The sequence below is a fragment of the Astyanax mexicanus genome, chromosome 3 (genome assembly GCF_023375975.1).
Source record: "Astyanax mexicanus isolate ESR-SI-001 chromosome 3, AstMex3_surface, whole genome shotgun sequence".
Lineage (NCBI taxonomy): Eukaryota > Metazoa > Chordata > Actinopteri > Characiformes > Acestrorhamphidae > Astyanax > Astyanax mexicanus.
The window spans coordinates 64298216-64314009 of record NC_064410.1 but is presented as its reverse complement, the minus strand read 5'-3'; the positions used below and the strand labels follow the sequence as shown (position 1 = coordinate 64314009).

The window sequence follows — 15794 nt, the reverse complement described above, 5'->3', positions numbered from 1 at the left end:
TGCTGGTTTCATGTATTTATAGCTGCTGAAATATACTGCCATAGTTCAGTTGCTGAAATTTATTATATATGCGTTCCAATAGAAATGCTTCAAAATAGTTTGGAATAAAATGGTTTACATTGACTTTCACTGTTAAGTAAAAAACAGTGGTAAGTTGCCGTTTTGAAGATACCGCAATATAGTCGGTGTCTACGAATTTAATTTAAGTTTAGGTTTAATTATTTGCAACTTGAAACAAAAATGAGTGAATTTTACATTTACAGTCTCTTTGTTTTTATTTTATAAAAATATACCATGTACGCATTTTCATCGTGTCTAATTTCTAAGGTGTGGCATTTTAATCTTAATTTACTAATCTTGATAGAATTGCCAAGAATACATGCCAGCATATTTTGGGATATCATATTTTGTCCAGTCATGCTCCGCGCCCGAGAAGAAGCCAGCCAATCAAACCTTGGGGGTGTGGTCGTTAAACCTCAATAAATTATCCCGCGTGTCTGTAATGCTCAGGCGATTTCTCTTCAACATCTTCAAGCAAGTTACCGAACATACTCTAAAAACTTCACTATGGTTGAGTGGACAGATGCCGAGCGCACCGCCATCAGTGGCCTGTGGGGAAAGCTTAGTGTCGATGAAATCGGACCTCAGGCTCTGTCCAGGTAAAACTTTAAGTTGATATGTTCTGCACAGGTTTTTCCACGTGGTTTTTAAATGGTATTTCCTTGAGATAACTCCATTCTTCTTTGTTTCAGACTTCTGATCGTGTATCCATGGACCCAGAGGCACTTCGCCGCCTTTGGTAACCTGTCCAGCGCCGCTGCCATCCAGGGCAATGCCAAAGTGGCTCATCACGGCAAGGTGGTCATGGGTGGGCTCGAGAGAGCCATCAAGAACATGGACAACATCAAGGCTGCCTACGCTAGTCTGAGTGTGATGCACTCTGAGAAAATCCACGTGGATCCCGACAACTTCAGAGTAAGTTTCAGACGAAAACATCTCACAATATAATGATAATGGATTTCAGAGTGAATCATATTGACTAATGCTAAGTGACTTCTAAACGATAATTGTCATTTTTCGTTCTTTCTCTTTTCTCAGCTTCTAAGTGACTGCATCACCGTTTGCGTGGCCATGAAGTTCGGACAATCCGTCTTCACCCCTGATGTTCAGGAGGCTTGGCAGAAGTTCCTGGCTGTGGTCGTGTCCGCTCTCGGAAAGCAGTACCACTAAAGCCAATCTCAATTATTGGGAAAACAGCTTGACACCAATTCAGTGCACGAAGCTGTTGACTAAAAAAATACTCAGATGAAATAATAATAAAACAACTTTAAATGCACCTAACTGCTTGTGTTGTTCATTTCAACATTCTATGATTATTATCTATAACTATAGTATCAGTAGTAGCAAATTATTTAGGCAAACAAGTAAACGAAAACAACTGTGTAGATTAACAATCAAGAAATAGTGGGGTAAACGTGAGTTGTATTAAGAATAAACTGCAAGAAGGCAAGCTGCAAATGTGGCCACTTTAACCCAATACCATTCCCATTAAGCAATAGTTTAAAAAGTAAGGCAATCAATTAAAATACCTTCATGAACAAAATCTACAAAAAATAAACTGATAGAACCCATTAAAAAGACAACTGTCTGTAAAATGCTTTCTGTTTTTTACTTCCCAGACTTAAACAGTTATTATGTTATCCTGTAACTCGCCTCAATAAGATTCAATAACTGTATCTCAGTTTCATTGTAATTATTTGAAATGGTTAACAAGAAACGCTGCTAATAAAATGATTTTAAAACAGAAAATTATATCTAAGATGCTAAAACATTATACATGAGTATGGTCAATGTTAAATAGATTTTTTATTTCTGATTATTTCACAGATCACTGTTAATCCTTTGAACACAATATAAAACATTTTTGGAGAAATGCTGTTGTTAAGCTAATGTTGCAACATGTGATCTTCTTTAAAAAAAACTCCAACACTTTAATTGGATGAAATATGTGGCAACACAAATGCAGACATTTCAGTGTGCATAAGTATGAAGTATATGGTCAAATAAAGTCATTATACTTGCAGCAATGTGTCCTGACCAGACAAAATTTATGATGAAGGTTTTCAGAAATCTATGATTTTGAAACACAGCACTGACACCACTGCCAAAAAAATGTTTTTAGATTTACAATGTTATTTTTCCAGGTTTATTTGAAAAATATAATGAGAATTATTACAACTTCATTTAAGCTCAAATGGTCCATAACTTTTCAACCTTTTACCTTTAAACTAACTGATATTTAACCGATTTCTATGGGCAAATCCGCTACAGAATTGTATTTTTTAAAGGTGTTTTTTCTGTAATTATAAAAGTCTCTTTTAACAATTTTAAGTGCACATTTTATCACTGCTAACTGTCACTTTGATCCTTGATCATGTCAGAGCTAACTTACTTTTTGCCCCCCCTATAAAAGGACATATTAATGAATGCATTTTCAGATATTACAGTTTGGAAATAAAGAAAAATATCAAAGTCCAAAAGTCAAACAGTAGTGCATCCCTGTGTGAACTTAACCATTAGGTCATTCTAGGTCATATGGGAGTGTGCTTTGCCTTTCTGGCCAGCATACAAACAATTCTGTCTGAAGGGTTTCTTGGTCTCCATGATAATGTACTGGTTTCCACAATTTCCTTTATTTGCTATTAAATTGTGATTGTTATCCTAAAAGGAATTATAAATATATGTTTTATATATTATTCCCTACTTTATGTTAAAAACCTTATATTCATATTCATATTCTGAGAATAAACCACTATTATTTTTTCACATCATAGAATTGCAATCAGACAATTTCTCATGTCAACTGACATTCCTAACAATGTATAATGCAGTAAAATATTACTACTATTAATATAATAATTATTGTTATTATTAAGAAGTAGAAGAAGAACGGGGCATTATTTTTAGTGGAACCAATGAACAGGGTGGGGCTTTCTCAATACTTAGATAAGATGTTCTTTTAGTTCTAGTCTGTTTTTATTAATGGTGATAAGCAACATGCCACTTAATGACTTAATTTGTATTTGTTTGCTCTATTTACCATACCTACCTTAATTTAACCTGAAGACATGCAGTTTTCAATATTGCTTAAGGGATGTGCAGAAAGTTAATGAGCAAAACAACCCCCATGAAAATCCCATAATTGTTAAAAAAGTGTCAATTATATTTGATATATTTTTATATTTAAAACCTTATCCTCACTACAAACGTGTATACTATACTGTCCTGTGCCTGACTTTATCCCTTTTCTCAGTGATGATGCCATCATATAGCATACCTGTCAAGTTTTGGACTTAAAAATAAGGGATTTTTTCCGCCGCCCCAACAGCCCAAACGAGGAAAAAAAAAAAAAAAAAAAAAAAAAAAAATATATATATATATATATATATATATATATATATATATATATATATATATATATATTTTTTTTTTTTTTTATATATATATATATTTTTTTTTTATTGAAATTGAAGGGTGCACAAATTTACAAAAAGGACATGGATCAGATATATTCCATAAGTAAATAATAGTCCTAAGGGGCTACACAATTAATAATCTTTCATTAATACTTCTTTCTATCGTTCAGTCCACTCCTGATCAGTTCAGTTAATTTCAGCCCTCTCCACATTTTCTCTCTCTCCAGCTCAACCATCTCTTCTACCCCTTCTAAATAATACATTACATTACATTATAATACATTACCACAATACTTGAGATTTAAACAAATTCTAACAAACCCTAAAACTAGCCCTGAACTAATAGAGTTTGGAAATGATAGTTATTGGCTGATCAGGCACATCAGGGCAGGGCATTATTTATATATATGTAGATTTTTCTCAAACCCTGAATATCTATCTAACTAATTCTAAAGTTAAGCTAACTGAGTCACAAGCTGGATTTTATTAAACACACAGTGGTTTTAATTTATGTTTTGATTCAGAGAAGAGTCTTCTTAACCAGCTATCAGAAACAATCTCATCACAGTTTACATGGTTAATTACCTTTCTTTTAGAAAAATCTCCGTATATCCAGATTAGTTTTAACGACAGCTGCTCCGACTAGCTGCCTGAACTCACAGCGAGGGGAGGGGCGGGGCTTCCCGCACACTAAACTGCGCTCCGCAAAACCAGCTAGCTGATTGGCTGTTTCTCCTGAAAGGCGGGACTTTCTACTTGAACCGGCACCACGATTGGTTAAGAGACACAGCGGTCAGTGCATTGTCGCCTGTGGCCTATATATTTTTTTATTTAGTATAATACGGGAAATTTACGGGAAAATACTAATACGGGAGGACGGCGGGAAAGAGGAGTAAAATACGGTACACTGTAAAAAATAACCTTGCACTTTAGTTATCTGAACTTAAAATGTATTGTTAATATGACTACACATTGCGGAGTTTGTTGAGATAACTCATTATTTCATGTTTATTGTTTCTTAAAAAATAAAAAGCTTTTTCAACTTAGATTTTCAAGTCAACTGAAATCACCAGAGTAATTTAAACCGCGCAGGTGCCCTCAACGTCTTTTTTTAACGTGCGGTACGTCAGCGCAGGGGGCGTGTCTTCAGGATAGAGGGCGTCCGTGAGGTCCGCCATTTCATGCTGGAGACAGTTCTCAAATCTGGCGAGTTGAATCTGGCGGGCATTTTACCTTTTCGGGTAAGTTTTTTAATCTCTTCACGCTTTTATTGCGTTTGAGCCGGTATAATGTTCTCATAGTTCTCCTAAGGTGTCTGATAATATGTAAGGCACGTTGCTGGCTGGCTAGATGTAATGTTAGCTAAAGTAATTGTTGTCTGGCCTTCGGTAGCTAACTAGTTAGCTTAGTTGCTTGCTAATAACCATGTTAGCTGCTAGCTACATAGCTAGAGAGAGGCATACCTCTAAATAAAAGTATCTATCAAACATTTAGACATATGTTAGCTAACCTATGTATGTTTTAAGATTAGGGTATAATTAGCTGACCTGAGTTCTTTAGCCGTTCCACCTTAAATGGTGAGTCCTTTCTGGCGCCAGCACCTTATTTAAGGTGGAACCGAATACTAAAATGAGAGGCTGGCAGAAATACCTACATTTCACCTTCAAAAAAAGTGCAACAGGCTAGTATTTACCCTGAAAATATGATGGGTAGTTCAGTATAAACACTTAAATGGGGTTAGGAACGTTTTTTTAATTTAACTCAGGGTCGCAACAGGCTAACTAACTGAAGTTAGTCCGGTAAAATGCAGAGCTTCAGGGAAACATGTTGAGGTAGGCGACCACTGACATTTTTTTCGTGTTGCTTTTTCGACTTTTTTTTTTTAACAAAATTAAGGCTCCTGGTGGGTTCGACAGTGTATTTAGCAAAAATCAGTCTCGCCTTACAAGTTGCAAACAAATGCAGAGTCGGAGGTCTAGCCGCAGCGCTAACCTAGATCAGCAGTTTCAACAAATGCCTTCGTTTAACAGGGTTCCCGCGGTTCCTACGCTACGTAGGAGTATAACTAAGGTTAGCGCAGATCTAGCTAACATACTGACCTTACGGGCGAGTTAACTAAGCTACCGGGAAGAAACCTAAGGTTAGGGGAGAGCTAACTTACTGAACTTTAGCGTTGGGCTAGCTAACATGTTAACAAACGAACGCTTTACGGCCAGCTAGCTAACTGGAATGTCTAAAAAAGTCTTGACTAAGGCTTTAATAAATAAATATTATTAGTCTGCATTTTACAACTGCAGTTCTTTTGTGCATGGTAAATGTCACTGGGTCTTCCCACCCAAGTGGGGGTACATATCACAATCTGCACGCTGTGCAAAACTTGTTTTTGTGAGTTTTTATGACTCAGATACTGATGAACATTGATAAAAAATATTGATAAAAAATATTTGATTGATTTGATTTTTAAGTTTTGTTTTCCAATACAATGCATTTTCTCCCAAAGTAATAATGGCTATGATTTGGGTTCTTAATTTATATTTATTAAAGTCTTAAAAGGTCTTAAAATGCATGATTAATTTGTCTTTTAAATGGTGCAAGAATCCTGTTAAAGAAAAGCTGGCTTATTACACTTTTTCCCTTTCTACAGGTTACTAAAGACTGCAACACTATCTAGTTAGTAAATTTGGAAAGAGACTTTTCTGCTATACTAATCATGTCAGAAATAATCCTCTTTATTTGCAACAACTAGTTATTTCACAGATAAAACAGATATACAGTAAAAAAAACATTTTTAATGTTAAGATCCTATTGAATGGTAAGAGTTGTAGGTAACGCCTGCCGAGTTAAATTCTAACTTGAACTAAAACTCTTAAAATCCTTCAATCTATAATGATTATAATAAGCACGTTTACAGTGTGGTATTCATACTATTACTTATAGGACAGTTATACACTTCCTCATATACATCTACCTCAACATAAACATGATTTAATTTTATAACTCGATATTGTTGTAGCAGTTTGTATTTATTGTTATAAATATTGTTGATAATGTAGGGTAATTGTAATACTAATAATTATTATTGTACCTTAAAATTTCTCCCTGTTGCAACCCTAATTGTTATTCTTTTATTTTATCCTTTAGGTTGTGATCTGAGGGTGTGAGTGCTGTTAATGCATGAAGTGGAAATGTAAGCTTTGCACTTACTTCACAAACAATCGTCGAAAAATACTTGGACATTACAGATCAAGCCACTCTCATTACGGAGGACGAGTACCGATTCCTTGTATTTACAGTGACTGTGTGTGCTCTTTTAAGTCACACAAGGCTCTTGGAATACATGTGAGACAACATGGATTTTGCTACGGTGAAAAAGTGAATTTTAGAGTCAGATGTCTGCTATGTGCATTTAGTCAACCTGCAAATCATAAACAATACTTTTGTCATCTTAACACTCATTTAAAAAACAAGGAAACTGTCACCTGCCCATTTAATGGTTGTAATTTTAAGTCAAAAGTTTATTCCAGTTTTACCTCTCACAGAAGTCGATATCATGCCTTGGATTTTTTACAAAATTTTAAAGCAGAGCTTCTTTATGGCCCACCACATGGTGAAAACTCTGATCCCCTATTAGACACTGGTGGGTATTCTTCTAATAACACTGAGTCAGCTGTTCGTGATAGTTTTGATTTTCAGTCTGATGATGATGAGGATGCTGCTGATGATGAAGAAGAGCGAGGTAGCATTGGTGACAAAATTAGGAATAGACTTGCATCTTTGCTTCTACGAATGCAAGCCATCTTGCATGTATCTAAATCAGCTACCCAGGAAATAATCAATGAACTTCACGAAATTGGAATTTTAGCAGGTGACCTGTCAAAAAAAACTGCAGAAAACATTTTTACAGAGCTCAGTTGTAATATAGATGAGGCCACACTAAAGTTGTTAAAGGAAAGCTTACAGGAAACCAATCCTTTTAGTTGTCTGTCACAGAGTGGACCACTGGGAACTGAATACAAAAGACAGTTGTTTTACAAGGAAAGATTCAACGTAATTGAGCCAACTGAGTATGTGTTAGATCCTTTACTTAACAAAACATTTGTTTATGTTCCAATTTCAGGTGTGTTGCCAGCATTGTTGAACAAGTGTGATGTAATTGACAAAGTTTTAGAGGAAACAAATCTACCATCGCTCTCTGGTCAGTACAGATCTTTTCATGATGGACAGTATTTTAAAGAGAATCCAATTATTTCTCAAGAAGAATTATCAATTTCTTTAGGATTGTATATAGATGAATTTGAAATCTGCAACCCTTTGGGAACTTCAAGGAAGAAACATAAAATAACTGCTATTTATTGGGTAATTGCTAATTTGCCTGCCAAATACCGATCTGCCCTATCTAGTATATACCTTGCCTTGCTGAGCAATAGTAATGATGTGAAAACATTTGGGTATGCACAAATAGTTGAACCACTGCTTAAAGAGCTTTGTACACTTGAAACTAAAGGATTTTACATTGATAGGCTAGGTACGTTTGTCAAAGGCACAGTCCTGTATGTGTCTTCAGATAATTTAGGAGCACATTCGTTTGCTGGCTTTCAGGAGTCATTCTCTGTTGATAAATTTTGCAGATTCTGCTTAGCCAGTCGCAGTGATATTCAGAGTACATCAGTAAGAACTGGATGCTTTCCACTAAGAACAAAAATATTGCACAATGAAGCTGTTAAGAGCCTTAAAGAGCATGAGAGCATAGTTGTTGACGGAGTTAAGGGTGACTGTGTTTTAAATGAACTAAATTATTTTCACTGCATAACGGGCTTTCCACCTGACTTGTTACATGATTTGCTAGAGGGAATAGTGCCTGTGGAGCTGTGTTTGTGTTTAAAGACATTGATTGGCAAGAAGTATTTTACTTTAGAGGAACTGAATACTGCCATTCAGCGTTTCCCATACAAGTTTTCGGACAAAACAAACAAACCACAAGCAATTCCAAAGGCATTCACGTTAAAGGGGACAATTGGGGGGAACGGGCATGAAAATTGGACACTTTTGAGACTGCTGCCATTGCTAATTGGGGATAAAGTACCAGAGAACGACAAAGCTTGGGGTGTCATTTTGGATCTTAAAGACATTCTGGAAATTTTAACTTCATCTACATTCACTGAGGAAAAACTGTTCTACCTTGAGGCCAAAATCTTTGAACATCGGCAGCTTGTACAGGAAGCTTTTCCTACGTTTAAGCTAAAACCAAAGCACCACTTTCTTGAACACTATCCCTATCTAATTCGCTGCTTTGGTCCTCTGCTCGACTTCTGGACAATAAGATTTGAGGCCAAACACAGCTTCTTTAAGAAAGTTGTCCGGGATGTTAATAACTTCAAGAACATTTTGGTGACTTTAGCTTCAAGGCACCAGCTCATGTTAGCATATCACATGGACATGCCTAACATGTTCAAACCAACAGTGGAAGTTGGAAAAATTTCAACTGTTTCATTTGAGATTTTGGACCTCTTTGTGAAAGATGCTATCAGAAGGAAATTTGGATGTTTGACTTCTGTATCTCTTGCCACAACTGCCTTTATCCATGGGACAAAGTACACTCAAGGAATGTTTTTATCCACTGGAAGCACAAGTGGACTTCCTAATTTTGGGAAAATGATTAATGTGCTATTTGTGGAAAACAAGCCCTGTTTTGTTGTGGAACCTTATACAGCTTGGTACCTGGAACACCTCAGATGCTATGAAGTCTGCAAGAACCACTCTGCAAAGCTGCTTGTAGTCCAGCCAGAGGAGCTCAATGACTACTTCCCCCCTGTCAGCGTATATGGTGAAAGGCAGACTTCTGATCTCTCCAAAAGGGTTTCTGCTCCATTGAGGTAAATTTCACCAAATTTAGTCAAATACAAAATAGTTTTACATTACAAATACATAAATTTTACATTACCACGTTATAAGATGTTGCAATTTTTTAGAATTGTTTTGTGGTGTTCATGTATAATTGTATGTCTTGCTCATTTAAGTGTAAAAGACATAAACAATTTTATTGTTTTGTCCATTCAGAACATAATAACCACATCCTTGTTTCTATACTCACTGTCCACTTATCAGCTTCACTATACATATAGGACATTATATGATTAGTGAGTCATTTGATTTCTATGCATACTTTATTATCCTCCCTTTACCATTTTCTTCCATGGTCTGGACCCCACAGTACATACTATTGTCTATTAAGTGCTAGTGTCTTTATATGGGCTAAAAAATAATAGCACAAATATAAATAGCTTGTAATGCATCAGCTTCTTTAAAATAATAATTCCACCTTTAATGTAACCAAGACACTGTAGTGTACTGTTGAATGTAGAATGTGAAATTTTGAACAAGGAGCTGGTGAATGAGAAACAAAACAGTGTGATGAGGCAATATAGTGAGTTTTTTTTTCTCTCTCCTTCTCTCCCCTCCTCCCTCTCCCCTAGATTCCAGTGTACAAAATGTTGCTAAGAATCATTATAAACAAGGATGATATTAGGAAGATACAAACTGACAGTGAGCCAGAGACTCTTGATTCCTTTTATTCTTTTTTGAAATGCAAGCTTGGATTGGGAGGTGACTTTGTAGTTCAATTTCAAGATCCAGACTTTGGCAATGAGTTCTGCAACTTGTCAAGCTTGTCTGAACTTCCAAAAGAGAAGGCCACTTTAAAGGTAATCCTCAAGCAAATCCCCGAGTCCCCTCAGACTGACTCAACGTTGGACACGGCAAGTCTCTCGTCGCCCTCATCATCTTCCATGGAGGACACTCCTTCCTGCCGTCGGCCATGGCCTGACCCTTTTGTGATTCCAAAATTCTCATACGATGTGGAATTGAAGCTTAAACGTGGTAATGAAGCCTACCAGGAGAATGGAACCCTTCTGATTACAAATAAAGACACTAAATCTGAGATACTTGAAAAATTGGCTGAAGAAATTTACAAATACTCAGCATACCCATCTCGAGAGCAGTATGACATTGTTGCACAGAGCCTTGTTAAGAAACATCCTTGCCTGAGAGAGCCTGGATCTGTGAAGGGGTGGTACTGCTGGAAGTTCAGTTTAAAGTTTAAAATGGGAAATTACCGCAACAAGCTTCGTGTGTCTGGATGTTCAGAGCTAACAGTGAATCGCCGAAATTCAGGACCAAAGCAGAAGCTCAAGAAAGCTAAAAAGTCTGAAGTCAACTTTCTTCCGGATGTTCCTGAAGGCAAAACGCAGAATGTGCTGGAAGAGGAGAGGGCAGCCATTGTTGCAGAGATGAAGAAGAAGAAAGTTGATTGGAAGAAAGTTACTGACATGATGGCCAGCACATTCCCTCTGCGACGAAAAGAAATAGTTGAAGAACAACCACTTGTGGCAGAAGTGAAGGCCAAGTGGCCAGCTTTGTTCACAGATACACAGGTAAGTCTATGCTATGTTGAAAATATATTTTTTTGTGTGAACTAGCTTCATATGGATAAATTGTTAAATTTTTGCAATTACATAAACCATAATTATTTAGGTAACAATGAATAATTTGTTAGTTCTGCTTTGTTTTGTAGATTGAGGCTGAATTTGCTCGACTAACTTCCACTGACCTGTGGGACACGTTTGTTTCTGGGCTGGATCAGTATATGGAAAGATTCTTGCAGATGTTTAGGGCCAAGAGTCACTGCATTCAAGCACTTAGCAGCCTCCTGTCTCTGCTTGATGATGATGTGAGTACAAGTGTGGAAATGTATAGGCCAGAACATGCCATGCATACTCATCTGCCACACATTCTCTTTTATTTAGCTCTTTTTTTTATGTGGACTTGTGTGCTTTGCCCTGTGAGGGGCCAGTATGTCTGCAACTCAGGACATAAAGTAATGACCATGCCAGCTGAAAACGTAGGTTACACTTAGTGATATACATTTGGTTTGGTTGGATTAGATTATTTGTAGTATGTACATAAAGATTTTTCTTTGTTTGAATACATAACGTTCTAGCATCAGAATGTATTCGGACATACCCAATGTTAATTGTTTTGATTGTGGTGAAAACCAATGTGCACTGTCACTTTGTCTTAAGAGTGTGCTGTCTTCAACAGAATTCAGTTCAAAAGAAAAGGGCAGTCATTCTGAGAGGCCTGCCACATTTTCTCAGGGAGGATCCATCCAAACTTCTAAAGATTGCTGAGGTAAGCTTGACTGGAATTTTCTATTTTTATTTTGCATCTAATCATTATCTTTTATGCAGACAAATGCATGCTTAGTAACAATGTTAGTTACACTCAAATTATATAGGTTTTTGTTCATCATATACAGGGCCATCTAAAAAAAATAGAATATCTTTGAAGAGTTACTTTATTTCAGTAATTCAGTTTAAAGTGTGAAACACATATATTATATAGATGTATTAAACACAGAGTGGTCTATTTTAAGCGTTTATTTATTTTATTGTTGATGATTTTGGCTTACAAACATCAGTGTATCAGAAAATTTGAATATTGTATAAGACCAATTGATACTTTTGGCAGTGTGAGCAGTTTGCTCAGTTTCCAGTCCTGCTGGAAAATGAAATCCGCATCTCCATAAAAGCTGTCAGCAGAGGGAAGCATGAAGTGCTGTAAGATTTTGTGGGGGAAAAAACTGCACTGACTTAAGACTTGACAATAAATCCCAGTGGATCAACACCAGCAGATGATTAGCATATCTCTCCAAACCATCACTGATTGGTGGAAACTTCACACTAGACCTCGAGCAGTTTGGACTGTATGTCTCTCCACTCTTCTTCCAGACTCTGCTCCCTTGATTTACAAATGAAATGTAAAATTTACTGATGATCAGTGATGGTTTAGAGATGCATGTCATCTGCTGGTGTTGATCCACTGTGTTTTATTATCAAGTCTAAAATCAGTGCAGTGTTTCCTGGAAAATCTGCTGACAACTTTTATGGAGATGCAGATTAAATTTTTCCAGCAGGACTTGGCACACTGCCCACACTGCAGAAAGTACCAATTGGTCTTATATAATATTCTAATTTTCTGATACACTGATTTTTGGGTTTCGTTGGCTGTGAGCCATAATCATCAATAATAAAATGAATAAACGCTTTAAATAGATCACTCTGTGTGCAATACATCTATATATGAGATTCACCTTTTTAACTGAATTACTGAATCAAAGTAACTTTTCAAAGATATTCTTATTTTTAAAAAATTATTTAATTGTGTGTGTGTGTGTGTGTGTGTGTGTGTGTGTGTGTGTGTGTGTGTGTGTGTGTGTGTGTGTGTAAAATTACTGCCTGCTAGATTGATTGTCCATCACTAATTTAGTAGTTAACTCATCATTTTTCTTTTCTCACTTGTAGACTACAGAGAGTGAGGAGCAGATGGCAAAAGGAGTAAGTATTGGTGTCTTGCTGATACAAGAAGAGGAGGACGTCATTGACTTTTCAGTGGTACTGGAAGAGCAGATCATCCTGAATGGCATTACTGACTTCCCCCATGCGGTAGCTATGCTTGTTGGTCTGTTATTCGCACTTAATATTGACTACCCCAAGGAACTGCGCTACACCTTCGAGGTCATTCAGAAGGTTTTAATGAACATTGGAGGTGAACAGTGTTCTGCTAGGGTTCACGGACTCAGAAACAGACTCTTGTGTAAAACTCTGTAGGTGGTAAAGCAGTCAGTGGATATCCCAAGAGTGTGCTGTGTTTATCTGAAACATACATGTGCTTAAACTGAGCATAATATTTTTTTCTGAAATGTTAAAGACTACATGCAAAGTTCTATATAATTGAATTGATCAGGTGTAAATAGGTCGTTCAGAGTGGTTTGAAGGGATTCATTATAGAGAAATTTACAGGCTTATTTTTTTATTTATTTATTTTTTTTAAATGGTCATATTTTTCTTAGCTATCCATACCTCCCGTAGCTTATATTTAGGTTATGTGTTGTAATATTTTATTTAGTTAGAATTAAGGTGCTAATAGATGTATTATTCAATCTCATTTGGCCACTCTTGACTTCTTTACTTTTTTTCTTTAACAAAGTATAATTGCCAAGTTCCATAATGTAAGAGTTTATTCTGCAAGGTCTGTTGGACTGTATTCAGGATACTATGTAAGTTGATTTCTGGTATTCATGGTTCCTGTTTGAGCAAACATGCTTCTAGTTATTATTTTTGTTGTTTCAGATAAAGAGTTTTAGCTCTACACTGCTGCACAACTTGATAAAAAAAAAATTTCAGCCAATTTAGGTGAAAGTAGGGCTGAGTGGTATGATAAATATTTTATTACAGGGATTGCAATGGTCCAGCTACTAATCCGTGGATCAGTCCCGGGTAATGCTGCTTACCATTGGCAGACAGAGCCTCAGAGAGTACAATCGGCCTTGCTCTCTCTGATGGGGGGGGAGACAGAGCTCCATATAATCACCCGCTCAATGTTTGTGAATTAGTAACCCAATGATGCTGTTCAAACAGTTCAAAAAGAACCAGTGTCTGACCTATGTTATATAGGAGGCATGTGTTAGTCTTCACCCTTCTAGTGTGGGTGGGGTAATTGATTTTTCTAAATTGGCAATGCATTAATATTATTTTCCATCAGAAAAATGCATAGTAGTGGCAGATTCTTAAACAATGTGCTGCACTTAGACTAATTATAACTGTAATCAAACGTGCAATTGGTCAGGGTGTTTTTAGTACTGATGAAATGTACATTATACACAGATGCGTATTATTGCTAATTTTATGATTATACAATGAAATATTGTCATATTGCTCAGCTCAAAGTTGTTAGCTTTCAACTAGAATGGATCAAACTTTTCACAAGCACATATAAGCTGTTATAGGCTGTTTTTTTCCCCAACTGAGTTACTGAAGTTGTGTGCTGTTGTACAACTTATTGTATGTGACACTGTTAGTCATTAGCACTGCTAGAAAAATCTCTGTATTCTGCCAAATTCTGCTTATGACTTGTACATTAGCTAAATTTAACTAGTAACTTTCTTACAATTTGTGTTTTATAATTTAATAATTTATTTTGGATTGGACTGAGCAGGCTGTTTTTCCTTGTTTATTAAACTTCTGAAAGTGTTGTAGTTGAATTGCTATTTTTTCCTATCAGTAACTTTACATAAAATAGTGTTTGTAACAAATTGTTAAACTATTTGGAAGATGTTGTATAAACCTTATGTCAATTAGGTACGTTTTCAGATAAAGGGAAGTCTGTGCTAGAGAATTGAATTAAGAGAGTCAAAAATCATGTTAAATGATCAAAGGTATTCAATTGATATTAAAGTGATAAAGCTGGTTAAACTAAGTAATTTTAGTAGAACTAAATAGTGGACACATTACATTGACTACATAATTCTATTTAAAAGGAGTCAAAATCATGTTAAGTGAACAAAGGTATTCAATTGATATTAACAAGTGATAAAGCTGGTTAAACTAAGTAATTTTAGTAGAACTGATTTGATGTCTAGTTCATACAACAATACAATTCTATTTGAATTAAATTGTCAACTAGTTACTTTAACTCGAGAATTTACGTTCAAGCAACAAAAAAACGTTTTCACTTAACTAATTAATTTAATCTTTGTAACCTTTATGCAAAGTTTTAACAACTGGGCTTTCTAATTTTACTTAACTTAAAATTTTAAGGCAGCATGGACACTAACTTTTTTAAGTTGAAACAAAAAGGATTTTTTTTACAGTGTAGTTTCCCGGCCAAAACGGGAGACTTGACAGGTATGTCATATAGGTCTTACAGCAATTTAGACATGAAACACAAAAAGGTTAAAATTGTCACGCGCTTTAGTGTAGACTCTAGAACACAATTACACAGTTCATTTAAACAAGTCACAGTTTGGTCAATATGATGTTTTAGGTTCAATCTTAGCAAATAATGAATGAACTAAACGCGGGACGTGAGTAAATAACGAGACAGTCCTGTTTCGCAAAGATCTTCGCAAAGCGTAACTTTCAGACCTTTTCAGACCGGAATTTTGTGCCAGTGATGGAAAAATATAAATAATAAGAATAATGCTGTTTTCTGTCTGTAATGCACACAAAAGAAAGATTCTAATAATATTATACTATATTAACATTAGGTCCAATTAACTAAAATAAATAACTGTTTTGTATGTCTACTGTCTATTATATTTATTTTATTTTTCCTCTTTTGCTTTATTGCTGTGTTTTTTCCAGTGCGGTGGGCGGGGATAAGCTATTGTTTCATTGGCTTATAAACTTTTTCATTGGCTAATTTATAGTGTGATCTGATTAACAACATGTCTCAATTATTGTTATGTGCAACAAAACGTTA

At 35.8% G+C, this 15794-nt stretch overlaps 3 protein-coding genes across 3 annotated transcripts; all 3 read left to right on the top strand.

The window, feature by feature from the left end:
- The first annotated feature begins 494 nt into the window (after positions 1-494).
- ba1l (ba1 globin, like) lies at positions 495-1336 on the top strand. Its single transcript, XM_007238188.4, has 3 exons — positions 495-659; positions 753-975; positions 1099-1336. The coding sequence occupies exons 1-3, from the start codon at positions 568-570 to the stop codon at positions 1228-1230; spliced, it is 447 nt and encodes a 148-aa protein (XP_007238250.1). The 5' UTR covers positions 495-567; the 3' UTR covers positions 1231-1336.
- Positions 1337-4385: 3049 nt separating this feature from the next.
- On the top strand, positions 4386-9353 carry LOC125799382 (uncharacterized). The gene is made up of 3 exons (XM_049475930.1): positions 4386-4717; positions 6618-7671; positions 9187-9353. The coding sequence occupies exons 2-3, from the start codon at positions 6651-6653 to the stop codon at positions 9351-9353; spliced, it is 1188 nt and encodes a 395-aa protein (XP_049331887.1). The 5' UTR covers positions 4386-4717; positions 6618-6650.
- Positions 9282-14568, top strand: LOC125799283 (sterile alpha motif domain-containing protein 3-like). The gene is made up of 5 exons (XM_049475619.1): positions 9282-9349; positions 9950-10906; positions 11047-11202; positions 11574-11663; positions 12836-14568. The coding sequence occupies exons 2-5, from the start codon at positions 9965-9967 to the stop codon at positions 13139-13141; spliced, it is 1494 nt and encodes a 497-aa protein (XP_049331576.1). The 5' UTR covers positions 9282-9349; positions 9950-9964; the 3' UTR covers positions 13142-14568.
- The last annotated feature ends 1226 nt before the right edge of the window (positions 14569-15794 follow it).